Here is a 26,074-nt window from a genome sequence, read left to right on the forward strand (position 1 = left end):
TTGTGCTATTTAAATCTGATCTTCAAAACCCTCTTCCTAGTTTTTGTTCTGTTCGGCCTTCTGTTTTGTTTATGGTTAAACCTTTACTGTATTCAGTTTTCCTGGGTTTTTTTCACTCTTTTGTGCCAGATTTTGGGGAACTGAGTAAAAAACTGGCTGAGGTGTGGAAGCAGTTGCCAGAGAAGGACAAACTGGTAAGCAGACTTATCATAGGCACGTTTTCATTGCTCTGTCCTTCCAGTGTGTGATCCTCCTGTGTTGTTGTTGTTCAGCTGTTCAGTCATGTCTGACTCTTGCTTCCCCATGGACTGTAGCCCACCAGGCTCTTCTGGCCATGGGATTTCCCAGGCAGGAATACTGGAGTGGGTTGCCGTAGCCTTCTCCAGGGGATCTTCCTGACCCCAGACTCAAACCCATGTCTCCAGCATTGGCAGGCAGATTCTTTTACCTCTGAGCCACTGGGGAAGCCCGAAATCCCAAACACTGAAAATAGGGAAAAAAAGAAAAATTATAGATTGGTGGAAAATGGCTTAGAGGGCAGTGAACAAGTTGGTGCCAGTTCACTCTAGGTGAGGATTTAGCTGCAGGGAGGCTGTCTTCTAACCTCATCTAATTTTTTTTCTCAGCAACCTTACATTTGAGCCAAAAGATGACCTACCTAGGGCAATGATACGTGTTAAAAGAGGATCTAAAGTCAGAGCCCCTGACTATAGCTAGTAGTTAGCTGTGGTCTGAGAACTGAGGAAAGAGGTCCATAGTCACAGCAAATAATAAAAACATGGGACAGTGTTTACTAGGAAGATAGGTTCTGGGTCATCACCTCCATCAACCATTACCAAATAATATACCGCCCTATCGAAACACTAATAAGACAATGATAAATAGTCATACCTGAATCACTCACAGTCACTTACAGTTAGATGATACAAAGGTGGTCTAGGAATTAGAATTTCCATTTTGCTTTATTTAAGGTACTGCTAATCTAGGTGAGATGACATATATTTTTCACCCAGGTAGATTATCTTTAGTTTCTGAGTTTTGTGTAATTGTTATCCTACTGTTGGTGTTGCAAGCCGACAGGTTAGAAGAAATATTTAAACCAGATGGACATAAAGGTGAGCCAGAGGTTTCCTATGTGGTTTTACATTCCAGCCTTAGTTAGAGGGATCGCAGAGTGAATGCTGCCGTCTGAGCAGCAGCACTGAAGGACGTGCCTAGTCCTCGCCTGGGATGCTGCTGTCACCACTGCTTAAGCCTGTGCAGTGACCTTCCAGCTTAAAAAGAAACGCTAATCCTCTGTCTGCTCCCCTCCACTGTTCCTTTTCTTTTCTTCATTCTGTTCTTCCATGACTGCTTTCCCTTTCAGTTTTTTGCCCTTTGAAATTTATTTTTGCCCTGATCTGATTGCAGGTTTGGAAGCAAAAAGCTCAGTATCTACAACACAAACAGAACAAAGCAGAAGCTACAACTGTGAAAAGAAAAGCATCCAGCTCAGAAGGTTCCATGAAAGTGAAAGGTAATGACTACATCCTTCTCTTTTCATTCTCTTCCCCACAGCTCTGTGAATTTTGCTTCTTTACTAAGAAATGGGGAGAGTGGCCTATATTAGAAGCAGATCTTGATATCCAGATACCAGATAATAAAGGTTGGCCCCAATATTTAGAAAATGTTAAGTCAGAAGTCAGCACACTTTTCTGTAAAGGACCAGAGAATACATATTTTAGGTCTGAGATCCATATGCATTCTCTGTCACGTATTTTTCTTTATTTCTTCTACAACAACCGTTTAAAAATCTAAAATCATTCTTAGCTCACAGGCCACACAAAGTAAGTTATTAGCCAGATCCAACCCATAGTCTACAGTTTTAGCATATGCCTGGTGGAGCTCATAGAAAGGGAAAACCAGGAAGAACAGTTTTGTGGTACAAGGCCCTGGGCAAGCTTTATCGCTCTGTTTCTTCTCTGTTCTCAGCTTCTTCTATGGGAGTACTCTCACCCCAGAAGAAATCCCCACCCACCGCCATGCTGTTACCTGCCTCGCCAGCCAAAGCTCCTGAGACAGAGCCCATTGATGTGGCTGCTCACCTCCAGCTGCTGGGAGAGTCCCTGAGCCTCATCGGACACCGCCTGCAGGAAACTGAGGTAAGGGCACCGTCAGTGGCAAGCTCCAGCTGCTGGTACAGTCTGGACCCGTGTGCTCATTCCACATCCACACAGTGAGCGACTGCTGTGTGCTGTTATACCAGGTGCTCAGGATACAGTGATAAGGAGGGGTGGCAGTGTTCACTGCAGCACTGTTTACAATAGCCAGGACATGGAAGCAACCTGGATGCCCACTGACAGGTGAATGGATAAAGGAGTTGTGGTACATATATACAGTGAAACAGTACTCAGCCATAAAAAGGAATGAATTTGAGTCAGTTGTACTGAGATGATGAACCTAAAGCCTATTACACAGACTGAAGTACATCAGAAAAATAAACACCGTCTATAAATGCATATATATGGAATCTAGAAAAATGTTACTGATGAACCTGTTTGCAGGCAAGACTAGGGACACAGACATGGAGAGCAGACCTGTGAACAGAGCAGGGCAACGAGAGGGCGGGACAAATTGAGATAGCAGAATTAAGATACATACCTTCAGTTCAGTTCAGTTCAGTCGCTCAGTTGTGTCCAACTCTTTGCAACCCCATGAATCGCAGCACGCCAGGCCTCCCTGTCCATCACCCTCACGTCCATCAAGTCAGTGATGCCATCCAGCCATCTCATCCTCTGTCTTCCCCTTCTCCTCCTGCCCCCAATCCCTCCCAGCATCAGAGTCTTTTCCAGTGAGTCAACTCTTCACATGAGGTGGCCAAAGTACTGGAGTTTCAGCTTCAGCATCATTCCCTCCAAAGAAATCCCAGGGCTGATCTCCTTCAGAATGGACTGGTTGGATCTCCTTGCAGTCCAAGGGACTCTCAAGAGTCTTCTCCAACACCACAGTTCAAAAGCATCAATTCTTCGGCGCTCAGCCTTCTTCACAGTCCAACTCTCACATCCATACGTGACCACTGGAAAAACCATAGCCTTGACTAGACGGACCTTTGTTGGCAAAGTAATGTCTCTGCTTTTCAATATGCTATCTAGGTTGGTCATAACTTTTTTACCAAGGAGTAAGCGTCTTTTAATTTCATGGCTGCAGTCACCATCTGTAGTGATTTTGGAGCCCAAAAAAATAAAGTCTGACATCGTTTCCACTGTTTCCCCATACCTTCCTGCTGCTGCTGCTAAGTCACTTCAGTCGTGTCCGACTCTGTGCGCCAATAGACGCAGCCCACCAGGCTCCCCTGTCCCTGGGATTCTCCAAGCAAGAACACTGGAGTGGGGTGCCATTGCCTTCTCCCCATACCTTACCGTACATAAAATAGATAGCTAGTGGGAAGCTGCTGTGTAACACAGGGAGCTCAGCCTGGTGCTCCGTAACAACCTAGAGGAGTGGGATGAGGTAGGCGGTGGAGGAGAGGTTCAAGAGGGAGGGGAGATGTGTATACCTGTGGCTGATTCACACTGTTGTATAGAAGAAGCCATCACAACATTGTAAAGCCATTATCCTCCAATTAAAAGTAAATAAAATTTTTTAAAGAAATGGGATGGTGATAGAAATACCTAGAGCCAGACACTGGAATTTGAAGTCAAGTGGGCCTTAGAAAGCATCACTACGAACAAAGCTAGTGGAGGTGATGGAATTCCAGTTGAGCTATTTCAAATCCTGAAAGATGATGCTGTGAAAGTGCTGCACTCAATATGCCAGCAAATTTGGAAAAACTCAGCAGTGGCCGCAGGACTGGAAAAGGTCAGTTTTCATTCCAATCCCAAAGAAAGGCAATGCCAAAGAATGCGCAAACTACCGCATAGTTGCACTCATCTCACATGCTAGTAAAGTAATGCTCAAAATTCTCCAAGCCAGGCTTCAGCAATACATGAACCGTGAACTTCCTGATGTTCAAGCTTGTTTTAGAAAAGGCAGAGGAACCAGAGATCAAATTGCCAACATCTGCTGGATCATAGAAAAAGCAAGAGAGTTCCAGAAAAACGTCTATTTCTGCTTTCTTGACTATGCCAAAGCCTTTGACTGTGTGGATCACAATAAACTGTGGAAAATTCTGAAAGAGATGGGAATACCAGACCACCTGATCTGCCTCTTGAGAAATCTGTATGCAGGTCAGGAAGCAACAGTTAGAACTGGACATAGAACAACAGATTGGTTTCAAATAGGAAAAGGAGTACATCAAGCCTGTATATTATCACCCTGCTTATTTAACTTATATGCAGAGTACATCATGAGAAACGCTGGACTGGAAGAAACACAAGCTGGAATCATGGTTGCCGGGAGAAATATCAATAACCTTAGATATGCAGATGACACCACCCTTATGGCAGAAAGTGAAGAGGAACTAAAAAGCCTCTTGATGAAAGAAGAGAATGAAAAAGTTGGCTTAAAGCTCAACATTCAGAAAATGAAGATCATGGCATTCAGTCCCATCACTTCATGGGAAATAGATGGGGAAACAGTGGAAACAGTGTCAGACTTTATTTTTCTGGGCTCCAAAATCACCGCAGATGGTGACTGCAGCCATGAAATTAAAAGACGCTTACTCCTTGGAAGGAAAGTTATGACCAACCTAGATAGCATATTCAAAAGCAGAGACATTACTTTGCCAACAAAGGTCCGTCTAGTCAAGGCTATGGTTTTTCCTGTGGTCATGTATGGATGTGAGAGTTGGACTGTGAGGAAGGCTGAGCGCTGAAGAATTGATGCTTTTGAACTGTGGTGTTGGAGAAGACTCTTGAGAGTCCCTTGGACTGCAAGGAGATCCAACCAGTCCATTCTGAAGGAGATCAGCCCTGGGATTTCTTTGGAGGGAATGATGCTGAAGCTGAAACTCCAGTACTTTGGCCACCTCATGTGAAGAGTTGACTCATTGGAAAAGACTCTGATGCTGGGAGGGATTGGGGGCAGGAGGAGAAGGGGAAGACAGAGGATGAGATGGCTGGATGGCATCACTGACTCGATAGACTTGAGTCTGAGTGAACTCGGAGTTGGTGGTGGACAGGGAGGCCTGGAGTGCTGCGATTCATGGTGTCACAAAGAGTCGGACACGACTGAGCGACTGAACTGAACTGAAAGATTTGGAAGCTGGCTCTCAAAGCTTACACTGATACTTTTCTATTGAAACAATGACACAAAAGAAAATTACCCTGACACTTCCTCTCCCTCCCCTCTTTATAGAGAAATAATTGACATATAACCCTACAACTCACTTTTATTTTTGAAAAATGAGTCCAAATCCCATGGATACTTTCATCATTTTTACTTCCAAGAGAGTTTGGATTTTTCTGTGCATTTCCAGCAAGGATTTGAATAGACAGGTTAGATTATCCAGGGGAGTCAGAGTTCCTCTACAGCTTTGAAAATAGGTAGCAAACGGGGAGATTGAGGTGTCCAAGCTCTTCATTACTCTGCACTTGAATTATACAGTGTTGTATACCCTAAGGAGATCTTTGTCCTTTTAAGCTTCAGTTTCAAAATCACTTAACCTGCAAAACTGTCATGTCCCATTTCTGTTAGCATATTCCACTTCTAACCATACTGCCCCCTGGCTCACTCAGTGGTGTAGGATTTCAGGTTTCTGCTGGGTCCTAGTAGGACATTGCAGCAAAGAAATCAGTCTCCGTTCCTAAAGCCATTTTTAAGCTGAGAAGTCAGCATAAAAATATAAAACTACCCACTTGGCTTTTATGTGAAAGTTGAATTATTATTCAACAAATAAAACGCCAGAGGCCATGAGAAATGAAGCTTTGTCTAAGTTCTTTGGCTAATTTCTCAAAATTTAGTAAGTGTCACAAACAGACACTTCCTAGTAGGCTAGGATATTTGAATGGATATAGATATTTCTAGAAGAAAATATTCTGGAATCCTTATTTTTCATATTTAGATATTCTTATGTTTCCTAAAAAGTTACAGTGACTGTAGCCATGAAATTAAATGTTACTTGCTCCTTGGAAGAAAAGCAATGTCAAACCTAGACAGTGTATTAAAAAGCAGAGACATTACTTTGCCAACAGAGGTCTGTATAGTCAGTACTATGGTTTTTCCAGTAGTCCTATATGGTTGTGAGAGCTGGACAATAAAAAAGGCTGAGCACTGAAAAATTGATGCCCTCAAACTGTGGTGCTAGAGAAGACTCTTGAGAGTCCCTTGGACTGCAAGGAGATCAAACCAGTGAATCCTAACGGAAATCAATCCTGAATAGTCGTTGGAAGGATTGATGCTGAAGCCGAAGCTCCAGTTCTTTGACCACCGGATGCGAAGAGCCCGACTCACTGGAAAAGACCCCGATGCTGGGAAAGATTGAAGGCAGGAGAAGGGGATGACAGAGGAAGAGATGGTTGGATGGCATCACCAACTCAATGGACGTGAGTTTCAGCAAACTCCGGGAGATGATAAAGGACAGGGAAGCCTGGCATCCTGCAGTCCTTGGGGTTGCAAAGAGTTGGACACGACTGAGCGACTAAACAGCAATAAAATTCACCTCCCATGTTACAGATTTTCCCTGCCATTTCCTTTTAGTTTAGCAAATACTTGTTGAATACTTAGGCATAATTCCAAAAACTGGGAGGAGGAGAATTCCTAATAGCTTCCTGATGATTTCATATCATCAAGAAACTTGCAGTGTAACTGGAAAGATAAAATAGATACAAAATGAGCAAATAAAACAAGCTAGCTTCTGTGAGCAGTTGCCATGGGAGGGTTACATGTCCATATTGACTGGAAAAGGGAAAAGAACGTTGCAGACCCTCTATTCCACTTTTTTTTAAAAACATAAGAAACAGTCTTATTGAGATATAACTGACATGGCTCAGACTATGAAAAATCTGCCTTCAGTGCAGGAGACCCAGGTTCAATCCCTGGGTTGGGAAGATCCCTGGAGAAGGGAATGGCAACCCACTCCAGTATTCTTGCCTGGAGAATTCCATGGACAGAGGAGCCTGGCAAGCTACAGTCCATGGGGTCGCAAAGAGTTGAACATAACTGAGTGACTAACACAGCAACAACCATAAAGTTTACCCTTTTAAAACGTAGAATTCAGTGGCTTAGTATATGCACAGATTTCTGGCTCCATTACTACTGTCTAATACCAGATCATTTTCACTATCCCCAAGAGAGACCCCACATGTATCTGCAGTGGACTTCCCTGGTGACTCAACGGTAAAGAAGCTACCTGCCATTGTTGGAGACGAGGGTTCAGTCCCTGGGTCAGGAAGATCCCCTGGAGAAAGGAGTGGCCACCCACTCCGGTATTCTTGCCTGGGAAATTGCATGGACAAAGGAGGTTGGCAGGCTACAGTCCATGAGGTTGCAAAGAATTGGACACAATTTAGTGACTAAACAAGAACAGTGTGTCAGCAGTAAGCAGTAATTCCCCTTCTAATCCACTTCTCCCCAGACTTTAATCATTTGCATATATCTTCACAAGTTTGCAATTTCCTCAGACCACTTATACTGTTATCTACTTTGTATTTTTATTTAAATACATTTATCCATGCTTTCACAGTGATATCCTGGATATCACAAGTGTGGTATTCTAATCTTTTTTCTAATGTACATTGGAAAAATGGATGTGCATTATCAACCGATTAATGTTCACCTGTATGCCACCTGAAATTAGTAAACTACTACACTTTAAGGAGCATTGATTTATATATAGTTGCTCGTTTAAAATTGAATACCTGAAGCCTAATAAAATTGTGACTGTTATCATAAGTCTACACAACTCACTGTGAACAGGCTCAGCTTGCCCCACTGTGCAGCCTGCTGTCATTCTACAGCTCTGCCACCTGAAGCAGTTAGAGCAGTAGTCGAGAGCAGAGTGAGGGGGTCAGGAGAGGCTCTGAAAGGGAGGTGGGGTTCCATCAGGACCCAGAAGGACAGGCAGGACTTGCATCATGGAGATAGCATCCTAAACCAAGACCACAGTGCACATGTGCTTCTCAGCCCTGGCGTCTTCTGCCAAGATAGGTCAGAAGAGACCCAGTGGGGCTCTCAACCCCCATTCCTACCTTCACCAGATCTTTTAACTGTTTTATGTATTAGGGTTCCACTTGAGGTTTTATTTTCAAAGCGTTTTATTGCTTAAATGATGAAAAACTAGAACATCCAGCGCCCAAGGTGGGGGAAGGCTGAACTATGAAGGGCCCAGCACAAGTTGCGGAAGGAAATGACAGCTCAGCTTTGGGGATGTTTTGAGTAGAAGGAATGATCACAGCTCTCATCTGATTTTCTTTGAGAATATCTTCTACTTTAGATTGAGAGTGAAGACACCAGAATTAGGGAAAAGTTATAACAATAGTCTAGACATGACAAAGATTTGAATTTAATTCAAATATTTATTGGGGGATATTACACTATACAGAACCCCATTAGTTATTGGGAGGATATAAAAAAGAATAGGACTTGGTTTCTGCCCTCAGGATGCTTATTGGGAGAGTCAGACAAAAAATATTACCTATAATTAACTGTAAAAGTATGGAGTAATACTATTAATTGCTATCTTTCATTGAACTCTCACTCAGGCAGCTTTGTGAGTGCTATACATGGAGTCTCTCGTTTAATTCACATTGCATGTTTTGTAAAACAGAATTTGTGTTCCCTTATTTTACAGAAGGAAGAATAGACTTTCAGATTAAGGAACTCTGTCTGAAATTTAGCCCCTAAGTGCTGAAATGGAGCCTTGAGTTTGGTGGCATGACCTCAGGGCCCATTCTTATAACCCTTTGCTTTATTTTCTGACTTGGAAGTAGGGGGATACATTAGACGAGGAGAATGAAGGGAAAGAAAAGTCAGTGGTGGCATGGCCTTGAGACCGGGCAGGTGTGTGAGTGATGATGACTTTAGCAGAGGAAGGAATGCTAGGAGGAACGGTAGGTTATTTCTCTTTACAGTGTGTTGAGATTGAAAAATACCCAAAACGGAAGATCTAGCAGGAAGCCTGAAATGCAGTTTTGGAGATGAAGATGTTGGTAATACTAGTAAGCAGTATGGATACTTTCTGAGCAGTTACCAGGTAGCAAGAACCACCCCCAAGTACTTTACATCTGTTATCTCACTTAATCCCCTCCTTGCTGCAGATGCTGTTAGTACTGTCTATTACAGGCACAGCATAGAAAGCAACTTGCCCCTTTCAGTGAGTGGGATAGCCAGGTTCTGAACCCAGCTGTCTGAAGCCCAGAGCTCCTTCTCTGATGGACTCTGCTACACTGCCTTCTAGGTCCCATATCCTCACAGTACTCCTAGTTGAACCAGATTACACAAGAGCTCGGCAGCAGTATTTGCAGCAAGCAATCTTATTTCTTATCTCTTTGAATCACAGAGATAACAAATGATATGAATTCTAGAAGAGGTTAAATTTTAAAAAGAACAGAAAAGTGGTATCCTCACCTGTCAAAAAGCTACATATGTGGAGAATTTGTGTGTGTGTGCTTATATTAATCATTAGTATGTAGAATTCTCATGGTTATCACATTTGAGCTATATTTGTGGAGTTCATGAGAAAAATAACTTTTGCATTCATGACCCCTACAAATCTTGCCAGCAGTTCTCCACAATAGGTGGGGCCTTTTTAAATATTTTTAAGTGTAGGGTTGTCCCCCCTCCCAGCCCCCACTCTTCCTAAGGGACCAACCCAAGGTCTCACAGAGGATACAACGGTTTAGAAATATAGACAGGAAACCTGGAATGTATTGAGTTACCAAAGCAGAAAGCTTCCATTTCTGCCGCAAGTTTCCTGGAACTGCCCCAGACTCAGAGAGCCATGCGAGGAAGTACCCAGGGCCTGGAGGGAGCCTCACGAGTGTGATGCAGGCCGCAACCTCCTCCTCTCACGCTCTTCCTTTCAGGGCATGGTGGCTGTGTCCGGCAGTCTGTCCGTGCTTCTGGACTCCATAATCTGTGCGCTTGGCCCCTTGGCGTGTCTGACCACACAACTACCTGAGTTGAACGGCTGTCCCAAACAGGTCTTGGTAAGTTTCCTTGTTTCCTGGGATTTAGGAGGGGCCAGACCCTTGGGAGCCCTGTCAGGCACAACCTCTTAAAGCTCCCTGGATACCGCACTGCTGTCAGCCGGCGGAACGTGACACTGACTGCTGAATGTGTGCTGGACCCTCAGTGAAATCGCAGACACGCCATTTCCTAAGATTTCTCTCCTTTGGAGAGAAGCAGCGTAGCCCCTAAGGCACTGCACTGCCTGTGTTTCCTATTTGCTCTTCCAGAGATGAAGAGAGTGCGAGTCTGCTGCCACTGCTTTACTAGGATTAATGGGAGATGTCAGCAGAAAAGCTCCCAGCAAACAGACAACAGAATACCATCTTCTCCCCCGTTTTCTCTAACTCCAGACTCCTTTTCTGATCTCTCTCCCCTAAACAAAGAAATATGTCTCAGGGAACTAAGGTAAAGTACTCTTCGACTGAAACTTTTCCCCTTGTTTTGCAGTCAAACACACTAGACAACATTGCTTACATCATGCCTGGACTGTGACAGCAAAGACTCTTGGGACAGAAACCTTTTCCTGCCCTGTTGCTGGCTTGTGTGTATGTGACTGTTCCAGATCCCTTCACTGGCCTCTGGGTGTAGGTTTTAAATTTTTATATATATGCACATATATATATATATATGTAAAATGTAAAATATATACATAGGACTGTAAGTACTTTGCTTTTAATAATTTTATGAAATGGCAAAGGTTTAGCCAAGACGAAACCTTGGCATGAATATGGGCTTGGAATTCTTTCTTCTCCTGTGGTGGATAAATCTGCCTTAAAAATCAGTGTAACTTGGGGGCTGGGGGCTAGTTTTGGATGCCTAGTGCGTCATGGTAAGGTTGGCTAAAATGTGATTTTTTTCCAAACTCAGTTGTACCTCCAGACCCATCACTGACCATTTGCCTTACCTGTCTTACAGTCTGAAATGTAATGGGAAAGATTATGGGAAGACATCAGTTAACTGAAAATACAAAGCTTTTCAACTTGAAGTGACCTAGGTGGGAGGCGATAACATCGTTCCCATCTGAAAGTTATTGTGATGGCCTAAGTAAACTTAGTAGAGGGTTCATTCCAATTCCTGCTCTATCGGTGTCCATGTCTCAAAACTTATTGTAATCATTGGTACCATTGGCAGCCTCTGTCTGGGCCAAGGAGTTTTGTGAGCCCTGGAGTGGGTAAAGTCATCAGTGTCACCAGTTGCACAGTCTGTACTGTGAACTGACCCAGAGCATTTGGTCAGCAGCACTAAGAGCTGGTATCTTCCATGGGCAGCATCAGCTCAGCTCACAGTTCTCCCGCTTGGTTGTTGGGCGGATGTAGAAGGTGAACTTTGCCCAGCCTAATTCCTGGGATCTTCTCTTTGGCTCCCCTGCTGGCCAGATACATGGCGTTTCGCATTCCACACATAAGCGAATTGCAAAAAAAAAAAAAAAAAGTACTGTGTTCTCATGTAGGTTTATTTATGTGCGAGTATGAATGTGTTTTAATTATGTGTATTTAACTCTTTAAACTCCCTTAGATTTTAATTTATCCTGTAAATTTCTGTATATATAATTTAAAAAACAAGAGCCTCCACCAGCAACAGCATGTGGAAGAGACTAGATTTGTCATTTCTTCCTCCCCTCCTTCCTCTGGCCTCCTCTGCAAACTCCAGATCACCCACTCTTTAGGGTATCGTGCCTCAAGACGGAATCATTATGTTGGGATTCTAGTTCTTTACCATTAAATAATGTCAAGAAAGTGAAATAAAAAGGAATGTTACCATTCCCAGCTGCCCTCATTTCCAAAGAACCAGATTTTGCTTCCAGTTCCAAAGAAAACAGTTGAGCCCTTCAGGGTTGTTTTTAAATTTGGTGCAAGAGTCCACATCAAAACCAAGCTCTGAGGTGACTGCTTGCTTCCCTTGGCCTGGATGGAGCAGAGGCATCAGAGTCGATCTCTGAGGATAGTGCCCCCAGCCTGCATCCTGTGTAACTCCTTCCATCCTTTTTCCTTCCCATCCATACGGTCACAGGACTGTGTTCCTTAAAGGTATTCTGGCTGCCGAATGCCTTTCTCACCTCAGAGCAGTTTTGAGATTGAACTGGGGAAACAGAAGGGAACAGGAATGTCTGGGAACCAAAACTACGAAGAGCAGAAGTCCTGGTTTGATTTCGTGTGTCAGCGCTTGTCGCACACCTCCTCTCTACCCAGGTCATCTCCTGTTGGACACAGGGTATCAGGGAAGGGGCCTCGGAGACATGGATGAGTACAGAAAGAAGCCAGTCCCACCATCGTCATTTGTACACATTAACGACGTCTTGACGAGCGCCTGCTTTTTGTTTGTTTGTTTTCCTTTAAAGTCCAACCCTATTGTATTTGTATTTAAAATTTGTAAACATTTGTATAATAATCTGTTCCTTGTGGTATTTGGTACTATTAGAGGAAAAACTTTGGATTCAGACCTTCTTGCAGTTTTTATATCATTGTTTTATTTTGTTTTTTAAATAAATTCTAGCAGTTTGATCCAAATCCCATTACAGTTGTATAAAGAAATAAAATTTTGTACTTATATTATTAAAAATCACATTTTTAATATTTGTAGTCCAGTGTCAGCTATCTTTTTCCTGTGGCAACCAAAGTGCCTATGAAATTTTAAACCTGTCTTTCACATTAAAAAAAAAAAAAAGCCCATCTGGAATAGAGGTCAAGTTTCTGATCAAAGCTATCTTCCTAACAAACATCTTGCTCTGTTTCTATTAACTTTTACATTGAGGACTTTCATCTTCTCTTTTGCTAATTGCAAAGCCAGTGGCTCTTTAAGTGTAGCTATATTCACTGGCAAATGAAATTGTATGCACATTACATTGTTGGCCTAAGTCAAATATCTATCAGTCTTGTATAAGAGTTGCATTCAAATTGTGTGCTAAATCATGTGTTTCAGTACTGTCCTGATTTGCTGAGTTACACTGGATTGGATAAATCACTTAATTTTATAGGTATCTGCAGTCCTGTCTATAAAAGTGTTAATGTCACTTCCCTGTTTCCAAGCCTTGCAGCCAGCCAGCCTGACATGTATGTTTAGTAATACTGTGAACATCTAATATATGAGATTAGAACTTTCAAGGTAAAATTTTCAACACAAACATAAGGTGTTAATAGTCATAAATAATAAAATATTATGATTGGCTGTAAGGCTCACTTCTTACAGAGAGGCAGCAAGAAAGAGATCACCATATTGCTGAAGAGTGCTTTGCATATTTTATTGCACTTAATCCTCCCCCAAAGATTTATAAATATTATCCCCTTTTACAAATAAGGAGACAGGTACAGGAAAGCACTTTCCCTGAGTTTAAACAGCTAAGTAAATGGCAAAGCCAGAATAAGCACACTGGAACAGCAAACCCCAAAGCCGAGGTTCTCTTCTACCCCATGCTATCCTATGCTAAGTCACTTCAGTCATGTCTGACTCTGTGCAACCCCATAGACGGCAGCCCACCAGGCTCCCCCGTCCCTGGGATTCTCCAGGCAAGAACACTGGAGTGGGCTGCTATTTCCTTCTCCAATGCATGAAAGTGAAAAGTGAAAGTGAAGTCGCTCAGTCGTGTCCGACTCTTAGTGACCCCATGGATTGCAGCCTAACAGGCTCCTCCGTCCATGGGATTTTCCAAGCAAGAGTACTGGAGTGGGGTGCCATTGCCTTCTCTGCTCTTCTACCCCAAGCCACCTTCGAATTTAAATTGTGTATGTAATTCATCGGAATCCTTCTCCATTATCTGCAGTCCTGAGCAAATGTGATTGCAGGAAAACTATCAGAACTATTCATTGTCCAAATGTTCTTTTGTCCTAGCTGGACTTTACTATAGGGATCTCACTTTTCTTGTCATACTGTGGTCTTTAAATTTTGGAAGCAGAGTATCTTAATTTTTTTGTTTAAATGTACTTAAAGGTTATAATCAATTATATTACATTTATGCATTGTCAGTCTTGAGGGATTTCAACATTTTTATCCATAGTAAGGCATTTGATATTGATATTGCTAAAATGCTTAAAAGGAAAAATTAAAACAGACTATTTACTAAATGAGTTTGTTCTGTTAGGAAATAGTTTGAAGACATAGTTTGTACTGCACTTAATGTTTTCCATTTACATTACTATTTATTGTATCGACAAAATCTACACACTTCCATTTCTAATTTAATAGCTGTACAACTTTCTGTCTGCATGGAGTTAATATAATTTCACTCCCTGTTTGGGGGTATGTGGGTTGTTTCTGCTTTCTTACTATGAAGGACGAAACTTATGGCTGTTCTATTCTCTGTAGTAAAGCCAAGATCTGCCTATAATCACTTCAAACCAGAGTGATGCAAGAAGGCAAGAACTTCCAGTCATCCAACATAGTGATATTAAAGGTTAATGGAAGAATCCAAAGGAAAATCATGCTAAATACTTGCCATACTAACAAGCAATATGCTTAAATGAAAAAAAACATGGAAGGTACCTACCTGACATGAAAATCATCATAAGTGCACATCCCCCCTTTATAGGCTAAATGCCATTGCTAATTTAAATTTTCAAGCATTAGTCATCGTGCTGGACAACAGTGAGAGAAACAGACATAGCATCCCAGCCTCAAGGAGCATCTAGACTACTGGGGGACTGGTTATGTATTAACATGTCTCATGAGCATTATTAAAACACTTCAAAACACAGGAGTACATGATTTCAATAAAGCTTTTATATGGTACAATAAAGATGTCAGACCCTATTGACTGTTCAGTTAACATACAGAAGCGATAAAGTTGTAATTCAGGTTTTCTATCATCCTAAATTTGAAAATTACTAGCCTTTCAAATTAAAAATTCACAAATATGTTCGATAAATACTAAATCACCTCGCAGTAGCTCAGACTACCAAAGCAGTGGTTATTGTATCTTTTGGAGTGCATGTCATTAGAAGCAAAAAAATATAACCAATAGATAAGATATCTAATGAGTAAGTGACACAGCTGAAACATGGCACACGGGAACATGGAAGAAGATATATGAATTACAAAGCTGGAGAAAGCCTTTGAGATTCTTAGCTTGGGGTCCACTGATGTACCTCAGGGACCCCAGAACCCCTCTGAGGTACAATTCTATCTTGCCTTTTTTCTTCAGAAACGCTCGAATGCTTTGTACAATTTCTCAAAGGATCCTGTGACCTAAAAAAATAAAGTTTAGAAGTCCTTGATCTAATTCCAGAATTCAGAGAAAATGGAAGCCTGCTGTTTGAATCACACCGTAAATGAATGGCAGAGATGTGTCCTAGGACCACCCACGACATTTGTATGCTTTCTGCCACCCTGAGCTCTAGCCCATCACTAGCTGCAATTCATTGAGTTGTCTCTCAGTGTCAAGGTCTCGAAAATCCTTGGCTCTTGCCTTCTATTTGAGGTAAGGGAATCTGGGCTGCAAACATGACGCATTTTGCAGCCAGGAGACCTCAGCCTCAAACAGGAAGCGTCCTCTCTGGGTAGGGAGGCAACAGGCCAGAGAGGCTGTCAACCCCAGCACCGGGTGTGTAGTCATACTGAGGTCCCGGGAGCTTAGACTAAGAGCTAGAGCTTTGGTCTCGGCTTGCTGGGTAACCTTACCCAAGTCATTTCCCGGGTCTGAGATTGGGTTTTCCAGACGTGAAGAGCTCAAAGACCACGCCCCTAAGTCCTTAAGCACGCATGGAGGGCGTGGCTTAGCGAAACCCACGCCCCCTGGTCCGCAGTCGCCCTACGTACTGCGTGATGTCCACCGACGCCAAGTTAACCGCAGTGAGGTCATCACCCTCCGCCTCAGGGAGCCGACACTCCACGTCCGAGGCGGGGCCTGCGGCTCGGCTCCAGACTGCCTCTGCCCCGCCCCAGCCGCGCCTCCTCGAGGACGGTCCAGCGCGTCACGTGACGGGTCCGCGGTGTTGGCGGTTGCTGTCAGCTGATTCCCCGGCTTGGTGGCAGCGGCAGCAGTGGCGATGGACTTTCTCCTGGGGAACCCGTTCAGCTCTCCGGTGGGACAGCGCATCGGTGAGTCCCCGGGGCCCCGCGCAGCCCCAACGCACCACTCCGCGTTCGACCCCGGCCCCCCAGGGTACCTCCAGGTCCCGAGTCACACACCGGAGGGAGGCAGGGAGGGGAGTGAGGCTGGCGTGTCTCTCCCAGACCCGGCCCCGCCCTGCCTCCCGCCTGCTTTGATTGACAAAAGCCGCTGTCCACTAGGAGGCCTCGGATTGTGATGGATGCCCACGGCAGCCAATAAATAAAGAGAGAAGGCGGGCCCGCGTGGCCGCGGCTCAGCCAATGTGCAGCTGCTGGGGTCGCGAATCCAGGCAGAAAGTTTGGGGGGTTAAAGGGACTGCGTGGTTTTTGCAGTCCTTGGGTCCCTCGATGGTTTCTGTCGTCGCCTCCCCTGCACGGGTTACACCACCTGGGCTCTTGCCATTTCCTTCCTGGCTCGTCTGGAGCTGCGAACACTGATACCTGAGAAGGGCTGGAAGTCCATTCTCAAGGACCAGGAGGCTGGGGCTTGGCGGCCGGGCGGGCATATTGCGGGCAGGCGGCTGGGAGCCCTTCCTCCGCCAAGCTGGGGCTGGACGCTGGGGAGCCCACCCCACGAGAAGGCCAGGCCAACGCCTCAGAACTGCCGGCCGTAGCCGCCTCATCGGCCGGCACCGAATGGACCGCGTGGAGTCGCAGACTCGGAGCTGGAAGGCATCTTCGAAACCACCTGATTCGGCCTCCCTCATTTCTCAGCAGCTGGGAGGGCCAAGCCCTCTGGGCGAGACACAGGCTCACTCAGAGCCCAGGTCTCCTGATTCTCTTGGCACCTGTTGACCCGAGACTTACTAATGGTGCGGCGTTGGCTGTCTAGAGAGGATCCCTCCCCCAGTAATGAGGGTATAATAATGATCCCTGCCTCCTTGGGGTTGTTGTTTAGGTTAAACTCGTTCATAAGTGTGAAGGATTTAGTGCCTTCCACGTGGCAGATGCTCTCTAAAAGAAGGTGGTAATATTTATTATTGTTACTGAGACACCACCAAGTGAGGGTTCCAAAATCCTGAGAATGGCTGGACAGTTGGTCTCACAGACACTCATTCCTGCCCACCATCTCAGAGAGGACCCACAGGCCATGGTCCGGACACTTCACCAGAACAGTCTGGGTGTGCTTCGTCGCCTGAATAAACCGAGGGAAGTACTGTGAAAGCGTCTCTCTATCTTTTTGATGATTTTTAGCCTTAAGTCCAGACTGGGAAAACTGGATCTTTTAGACAAGACATTCTTTTCATTCTTGCTGTCTTAGAAGTCAAACCTCACTTAAGTCTGTTAACCCAGCTCTGTGTTGAAATCGCCCCCTGCGGCTGTTTGTGGCTCTTTTGAGGTGTTGTAATCAAATGTTTTGAGAGGATGCTGTCAGTAGAGACTTTACACACCAGGAAGCTCCTGGACCTGAGAGGGGCAGCTGCTCTCTCAGGACCCTCACCCACCTGCTACACAAACACACACACACACTGATGAGTCATTGTTTGGAAGCTGAAGAGAAGGCAGCTCATCTCTTGTCTATATTTCTCCAACTGCAGAAACCTCTGCTTTTATCACATGTCAAGTTTGAGACTTCCTACCCACCCACCCCCCAAAAAAGAAAAAAATTCTGGTTCACAGTCAGCCAAATATGCCTGAGGCTTTCTAGAAAATCTCGTTGGGACTCCAGGCTTGAGGTAGTCAAAGAAAAAAGCTTCTCTTCTTACCCTGAAGGGTTACCTGTCTTGGGCAAGAAATATTCAATCCGAAGAGCATGCTACTAATCTCTTAGTCCCTTAGAGCACAGACCATGTTTTACTGCAGGAACAGTCCTTATCCTGGGGCTCTTCTAATCCAGGGCTATCATCAGAATCCCCTGGAAGACTTGTTAAAGCATCAAAGGCTGGGCCCCACCCCCCCAGAGTTTATGACTGTAGATCTGAGGTGGCCACCAGATTGAAAACCTCCATTCTAGCCCATCCCCTTCATTCTACACTGGAGACTGAGGCCAAGAGAGGGAAGGTGGAAAATAGGACTCACCCAAGACCCCAGTGACGTGGTCAGAAAGCTGAGATTTCAGGGACCCCTCTGAGTCCCTGAAATCTGAACCAAAGCTGAAGAGGCTCTAAAAGTACGATTAAATGAATAATGTCTGCTATTTGAGTTAATACCCTCAGTATTCCTTTTCTTTTCTTCCCCCCACCTCCACTCCCGGGGTGGGGGAGCAACAGCCCTGATCAGCTGTAATTACTAATGACCTAGTATGAGCTGCTTGCATTTCTATAAACTGCAGGATTGAAATAATCTCTTCTCGAGCCTGCCAACTTCATCCCCCAGTTGAGCATAGAGCCCTGTCCAGTTGGCAGCGCTGAGCACAGTAGGTCCTGATGGTGTAAATCAGAGCGCAGTGTCTCTCGACTCAGAAAGTTTGCAGTCACCCATCCACACCCCTTTCTGCTTGCTGCTCCCTCTGCCTGGAATGCCTGCTGCCAGTGCCTCCTTCAAAGCTCCAGGCATCATCACCTACTCCATGAGGCCTTCGCTGACCCCTTCAGATCCAGCCATTGTTGTTGTGCCCTCCCATCACCCTAGTTCCTCAGGCTCACTCCCTGTCTGCCTTTGGGCTCTGCTTCCTGGGTGGAATGGTGGTTATGGCAGCATCCATTTCTCAGAGTGGTTGTGAGAGTGAAGTGAGATGCTCTCTGGAGAGGGCCTGGCACATTATCAGTTTGCAGGAAACATCGTCATCATTTTTATTATTTTCACCAACGTCACACTAATAAAGCGCTGTGGCATTCTGTTAGTAATTGTGCATGTGTTTCCCCTGCTGGACTAGGCTTTGTGAGAGCAGATGCTGAATCTGACTGATCCAGACCCTGGGTACTTAGCATCATGCTGACACATGACTGGAGGGAAGAAAGGAAAAAAGGAAAGTAACAGTTTGTGAGCAAACACCAGGTGCCATACTCGCATCGCAGTCCTGTTGTCAAACCCAGGTTTGTGTGCTGGGTGTGCAGTGTGGCCAAACAGACCACAGCGGGAGTTTGGAGCAGAGAAAAGTTTATTGCAAGGGCCCAGGAAGGAGATTGGGCTATGCATGCTCACAAGACCCAAAATCCCACTGGTTTTCAGGGAGGAGTTTCTAAAGGCAAAATTAGGAGGAGGGTGGAACTCCAGGGTTTGTAAATTTCTCCTGATTGGTTGTGGGAGGTAACAAGGTGGGGCTCCAGGAATCTTAGGCATCAGCCTTCTGGTTCCATCTAGTCTGGGGTCTCCCTGCTTGCGCAGACCTGAAGTCACCATCATCCACCTGGGTGGGGCCCCAGCTCCTATAGTAGAACTCAGAGATGTGTATCAGATTGTCAGGTAAATCCCTTGAGAAGGAACTAGGACTCTTTTTTATTGCTGCACTCTTGTTTCTTGACTGCTTTTCCTTTGTTTCTGGGTTCCCTCCCTCCCCTAATGAGTAACTGAATCTGCCCTTTGGAATTCAGGGAAGATTTAGGAGACAGACGCCTTTTCCGCAAAAACAAGAAACGGGGGACACTGAAAAGCTTTCGTACCCAGAAGGGCCCTGCAGGATACCAGTGGTTTTCAAAGCCCCCTTTTCTTTGATACTCTTCAGTCTTGGGGGCAACAGGTGTGGGACAAGAAAGGGAATAAAGTTTTGAATAAAGAAATTAATATGAACTTGACAGAGGAACTCAGTTTTAGGGGGAGTCGGTTTCAAGCCTACAGGGTTTTGCTATTTTTTCCAATCATCAAAAGTAAATCTGAAGGAAGGTGTCACTTCCCAAGGTTTCCCAGCTTCCTAGAGTCAGGACCCAGACCCAGGTCTCTCTGCCTGCAGAACTGAGGTCCTCTCTTGCACCCTCACCACCCTGCCCCTGGCTGGTCAATACCTGTTTGGAATTTGGAGCAACCCAGCCCTCCAGCAGCCACAGTTATTGTTTGACCCATAGACCAGCTTTTCTGCTTGTGGCGCTTACTGGGCCCTGAATGTTTCCAGGTCACTCGTGCTCAGTCAAGTCAGTCATGTCCAACTCTTTGTAACCTCGTGGACTGTAGCCCACCAGATTCCTGTGTCCATGAGATTTCCAGGCAAAAATACGAGAGAGGGGCGCCATTTCCTCCTCCAGGTCACTAAAGAATCCACTGTGAAGTAAAGAATATGCACAACCTAAAAGTTGAGCATTTTGTTTTGTCTGGAGCCCACACTGAGAACTACAGCCCGGGAGGCAGTCTCTCAGATAGCTCTGAGGCACCGTTCCAAAGAGGTCAGGGAGGAGCCAGGAGATATAGGAGTTTTTGCTGGGGGAAGGCAGGTGGAGGGGGGTGGGGGGACACACAGTCAGACAGCAAAAGATGACTGCTAATCACAAAAAGCAGACATCACAAATGAATGATTTTAGTGCTTTTCTCTGTGTGGGAAGAGGCAAGAGTCTGGGCGTTTTGAAGTCATTCCTTTGGTGTGCATCTTCACTATCTAGGCCCAGTATATTCTTTTTCTCCATCCTGAACTCTGCTCAGGTGCACTTTGGTGAAGGGAGGGTGCCGCTGTAACCAAAGGCTTGATGGCCACAAGTGCTTTTGTTTACTGAAATGGTGGGTGATGCTTTATCTATCAGGAAAGCTTCCAGTGGGCAGCAGCCTCTGGCTGAAAGGACCCCAGATAGTGAGTACTAGCTGGTGTTGACTCAGCCCTTTTCTTCCAAGGATTTAAAAACCCATCTGAGGTATTTTCTGAGGACAGCCCTGGCTGGCCTTGTTTTAAAAACCCAATTTTCCACCTCCAGCTGTCAGCTCACCCCAGCACTTTGGAGGTGCAGCTGACCCAGGAGAGCCAGCTGCAAACAGCAGAGACTCTAGACACAGGCAGTGCCTGGGGACTACCCCCTAGTCATGGGGCAGGAGGAAAGCTCAGAGCCTAAGACTGAGCCCTGGGGTGGACAGGAGAGGTGAAAGGTCAGGGAGAGCCGCTCTTAGCCCCACAAAGGCCAAGCTAGGGGGCTACCAGAAGGCATCATAGGTGGGAGACAACAGGCATTAGCAGGAAGAGAGCCCCACAGGCCCTCAGGGCTGCCCTTTGGGGAGCAATGAGTGGAAACCAAACCGGACATTCAGGCGTGTTGTCAAGGGAATGCCAGGCTAGGTGGCAGGAGACCTGGGTCCGGCTCACGTTCGCTCCTGACTGTGTCTCATTCCTTCTCACCACTTTCTGTTAGGGGCCATCACTCTCCCTCATTCACAGAGGACTGAACAACTGAGGGGACGGTGAGGACAGGGGAAGGTTGATATTAGAGAGAAGAAAGAAATGGCTGGGTACTGGGGAGGAGTGATGGAACCGATTCCATCACTCCGAGGAGCTCAGTGCCAGCACGGTTCACAGCGGGACTGGGCGCAGTTTGGTAGTGAGCTCCCCATCACTGGAGGTGAGGAGGGGAGGGAGGCTGTAAGCAGGATGTTGCGTGGCTGGCAGGGTAGACTAGACCAGGATTTGCAAACTTTTTCTGTAAAGGGCCAGAGAGTAAATATTTTCAATTTTGTGGGCCGTATGGCTTCTGCTGCAATCTATTGGCCTCTGCCCTCAGAGGACAAAAGCAGACAGACAGTGTCAGTGAAGGGACATGGCTGTGTTCAGACTTCTTTTGTGGACACTGAAATGGGAATTTCATGTAATTTTCATGTTATGAAATGATCTTTGGAATTTCTTTTTCAACCATTTGAAACTGTAGAGACTAAGCTTGTGGGCCATGCAAAAGCAGACTCCTTTTGGCACATGAGTTTATAGTTTGCTGACCTCTTGGCCAGAGGCAGAATGATGGGGGGCATTGTGCTTCAAAATGGGGTCCCAAGATATCCCTGTTAGAGATGCTTGAGAACGCTCCAATTCTGGATCCCCCGATTCAGAATCTCTACCACTTCCCACTCTTTGCTATGTGGAGCCCTTGCAGCTTGAAGCTCCGATTCCTTGATCTGTAAGTGCTGGCACCAGGTTAGAACCCAAAATTTGTCTCTTAAGGATAACAGGGACTAATATCTAGAAAGGGCTTTGAGTCAGATGGCCACACGGGGTGTGTTCCTGAGTCAGACCAGGTGGTCCAAATCCTGGTTTATCCATCGTCTGCTTTGTTACCTGAAGCAAGTTACTTAACCTCTCTGTTCTCCAATTTCCTGTCTTAAAAATGAGGATAATAATAGCAGGGATCAGTCAGGATTGGGAGGTTCAGCCATGTAGGGAGGTTCTCATATGGTCACGTTGTGAAGCACCCCATTGCCCACCAGACAGTAATTGTTCATAATTGTCAGCTGTTGTGATTTTCCCCAGGTGTTATTATCATTGATGGGGCAGAATCTAAGGTCACCGGGGAGCCAGGGTACCCACCTAGGGCCCTGGTCCCAGCACAGCCTCTATCTGGTCTTGGTGTTACTGGGAATGAGCAGTCGCAGGCTGGGTGGCAGCCACAGTCACAGACAGGTCAGGTTTCAGGCTGTGGGGTGGAGCCGGTTTTCACTTGGGAATTAAAGCCTTTGCCTGACTGTACAGATGGAACTGGTGAATAGGTTTTGTTTCCTCCCTGAGCTCAAAGAAATAAGAGTCAAGTCCCACATTTCCGCCCTTCTGGTTTCAGAAAAAAACGAAAACCCTCAGTCTTCTAATTAGCCTGGGGCCATCACTCTGAGGATTCAGGACAAGTTAACTCTTTACCTCCTTATCACGGAAGTCTCTGCCGAAGCTGGCTCTCTCCAGACTTCTGCCCTTGTGTCCCACCTTTAGTTGTATTTTCATAGTGTCTTCCTTTTGTTCACTTACCTTTTTAAAGTTGGCCTTATCCTGTGTAATTACATCCTGAAGTCATGACTTTGACAAGCTGCTCGACATTAAATAGGCAACTCTAAAAATGTCTTTATGTTTGCTCATGATCCCACCTGATCCCAGGTTTGCTCGTGATCCCAGATGGCACATTTCAGCCACTCAGATGTAAGCAGTCTGAATAGGCTCAGAACATAGACCCTGCATCAGAAGATTTGGGTTCAAGTACCAGCTCCTCCCCTCCCCAGCCATGTCCCCAGGCAAGTGACAGAACCTCCAAGGGGATTGTGCTTCCATGGACATGGAAGACTTGAGAACTGGTAGAGACCCCAGAGTGCCATGAAGAGCCAAGCAGCTATGCAGGACCCATGGGAGGAATTGGGCTTTACACCTGTGGGGAAAGCAGGAAAGGGAAGGAGGGAATCGGGAGGGAGGAGCCAGCCAGGTTACAGAGATTGAGACCAGGAGAACGAAGGACAGGCAGAGATGTCCTCTGTTCACCTGGAGCTTGAATACACTGATGCAGGATAAACCCTGGGTTGGTTCCCTTCATGTGTCAATTTTGGCCAGGTCACGGTACCCAGATATTTGTTGTTGTTGTTTAGTCACTAAGTTGTGTCAACTCTTTTGCAACCCCATGGACTGTATAGCCCACTAGGCTCCTCTGTTCAGGTGATTCTGCAAGCAAGAATACTGGAGTGGGTTGCCATGCCCTCTTCCAGGGCATCTTCCCAACCCAGGGATCAAACCTGCATCTCCTGCACTGGCTGAGCCACCAGGAAAGCCCACACAGATATTTAGCCAAACATTAATCTAGATGTTTCTGTGAAAGTATTTTTTTAGATGAAATTAACATTTAAGTCCATCTTTGAGAAGAGCAGATTACCCTCTATAATGTGAATGGGCCTCATCTGACCAGTTGCATAGAAGAAAGACTGGCCTCCCCAGAAGATGGGATGCTGCCAGCAGATGACCTCTGTACTTGAACTGCATCTGTCTCCTGCTTGTCTGTCCTGCAGATTTTGAAAGGTTCCATGCTGTAAAGAGCAAAATTGCATAGGAACCTGGAATGTTAGGTCCATGAGTCCAAATTGGAAGTGGTCAAACAGGAGATGACAAGAATGAACATCGACATTCTAGGAATCAGCGAACTAAGATGGATTGGAATGGGTGAAGCAGAGACATTACTTTGTCAACAAAGGTCCGTCTAGTCAAGGCTATGGTGTTTCCAGTAGTCATGTATGGATGTGAGAGTTGGACTATAAAGAAAGCTGAGCGCCAAAAAATTGATACTTTTAAACTGTGGTGTTGGAGAAGACTCTTGAGGGTCCCTTGGACTGCAAGGAGATCCGATCAGTCCTGGGTGTTCATTGATAGGACTGATGTTGAAGCTGAAACTCCAGTACTTTGGTCACCTGATGCGAAGAGTTGACTCATTTGAAAAGACACTGATGCTGGGAAAGATTGAGGGCAGGAGGAGAAGGGGATGACAGAGGATGAGATGGTTGGATGGCATCACCGACTCAATGGACATGGGTTTGGGTGGACTCTGGGAGTTGGTGATGGACAGGGAGGCCTGGTGTGCTGTGGTTCATGGGGTCGCAAAGAGTCAGACACGACTAAGCGACTGAACTGATACTGAAGCCTCCACAATAGCACAAGAAATCCCTTAAATCTCTCTATGGATAGATAGGTACATAAATAATAATGTACATGCCTACATACGTCATACATACATCTTTTGCATTCATGAGTTGGGGGAAGAAAAAAAGAATGTCATATATGCCTTGGCCAGTCCCTTCAAACCTCTGTTTTCACAGTTTTGCTCCTTCTTACCTGGATAGTTTTTCAAAAGCCTTCTTTCAGCAAACTGGAATTTTCTTCAGTTAGGTACTATAGTTAGCTGTATCAACTTTAAAATTGTGGGTTGCCAAAGTTATGCCTTCGGTGAGGTATTTTCGAGTTCTTCTTGTGGCGTGTGGTTACAAAATGGCAGGGGAGAGGCAGCCAGGGTTTTGGGGAAGGATGGCTCAGCAACTCAGGAGAATGATGGAACTTTCCATGCTGAGTCTGGAAAGAGCTGTTCACTGGAAAGTGGGCTTCAGGACAGTTTGCTGGCTGGGGGAAAAAAAGAATGGCTTCTGCATGTATGTGATTTAAAAAGCTATTTTTGGGGGATGCTTGAAATTTTCAAGCAATGATTTGGGGATTGATATTTCTAGTTGGTAACATTTGTTTGGGGGCTGGCTGTTGTGCTGGGTGGGATGTGGAGCACATGAAGTGTCTTCTCTCATTTCCTCCTCACATAACCCTGAGGGTTGGTGCTTTAGTTATCCTTTCCTCTATTCTGCAGGAGGGGAACTCGGCACAGAGAGGTTAAGGAATTCACTCAGGTCACACAGTCAGCGAGTGCTCCCGTCAGGACTTGAACTGGGGTTTGTCTGTGTCCAGATCCCACTCTCCTAACTTTGCCACCTGATTGCTTCCCCTTAGAATTGACAGGGACCCGGCAGGTTTCCTTTACAGTGGAAATGTGTGGGTCCAGAATGCGTGTAGTTTGAGTTTGTTCGTATTCTTCTTTCTGCATTTCTGCACCCACGCACCCCCAGCCTTTAGCGCGTAGGTTTCCTCCTCCTGCTGGACTGCACGTGACAAAGCACGGTTAGCACCTGCCAGCACTGCCTCTGTTATCAGGGCAGGAAAACCTTCGCTGGGAGCCGCCAGAAAGTTCCACTAACGTCAGAGGCCAGCACTGGGTCACAGGGCCTCTTCTGACTGCAAGGGAGATTAGAACACCTAAACAGAGTACAGCAGTGGAGAGTGTCTTTCACAGCAACAGACTCTGTGGGGGTCAGGTCCATACAGTGGAGTGAGTAAACATCTCATGTAGTCCCGGGGTGAGTTAACACGGATACCACTTCCCATGTGGACAGGTACGTGAGTTCCCACGCTGCGTTTCCAGGAGGACAGCACAGCTGGCCAGTGTCCCAAGGGGATGATGGGAATGGTGAAGGCTCTGGAGGTCACATCCAGAGTGGGGTGGTCACAGGAACTGAGGATGTAGCGCGGAGGTCAGATTAAAGAGGGACATGGTACTTTTTAGGGCTTCCCAGGTGGCACTAGTGGTAAAGAACCTACCTGTCAAGGCAGGAG

At 45.7% G+C, this 26,074-nt stretch overlaps 2 protein-coding genes across 7 annotated transcripts in view; both read left to right on the plus strand.

Annotated features, from left to right (window-relative positions):
- HMGXB4 (HMG-box containing 4) overlaps positions 1-12,665 on the plus strand; it is a 35,569-nt gene extending 22,904 nt beyond the window's left edge. For 4 of the 5 annotated variants that reach the window (XM_019961271.2, XM_019961267.2, XM_019961270.2 and 1 more), the window contains 5 exons: positions 130-194; positions 1,411-1,516; positions 1,972-2,141; positions 9,942-10,064; positions 10,534-12,665. In XM_019961271.2, the coding sequence (XP_019816830.2) occupies positions 130-194; positions 1,411-1,516; positions 1,972-2,141; positions 9,942-10,064; positions 10,534-10,578 (509 nt within the window). In that variant the 3' untranslated portion in view covers positions 10,579-12,665. The remainder of the gene's footprint in view (positions 1-129; positions 195-1,410; positions 1,517-1,971; positions 2,142-9,941; positions 10,065-10,533) is intronic. The other variant, XM_070789675.1, reaches the window with a different exon arrangement.
- Positions 12,666-15,884: 3,219 nt separating this feature from the next.
- Positions 15,885-26,074, plus strand: part of TOM1 (target of myb1 membrane trafficking protein) — a 40,976-nt gene continuing 30,786 nt past the window's right edge. The window contains exon 1 of one of the 2 annotated variants that reach the window (XM_070789676.1): positions 15,885-16,116. In XM_070789676.1, coding sequence (XP_070645777.1) covers positions 16,065-16,116 — 52 coding nt within the window. In that variant the 5' untranslated portion in view covers positions 15,885-16,064. The remainder of the gene's footprint in view (positions 16,117-26,074) is intronic. The other variant, XM_070789677.1, reaches the window with a different exon arrangement.

Source organism: Bos indicus, chromosome 5 (assembly GCF_029378745.1).
Source record: "Bos indicus isolate NIAB-ARS_2022 breed Sahiwal x Tharparkar chromosome 5, NIAB-ARS_B.indTharparkar_mat_pri_1.0, whole genome shotgun sequence".
Classification (NCBI taxonomy): domain Eukaryota; kingdom Metazoa; phylum Chordata; class Mammalia; order Artiodactyla; family Bovidae; genus Bos; species Bos indicus.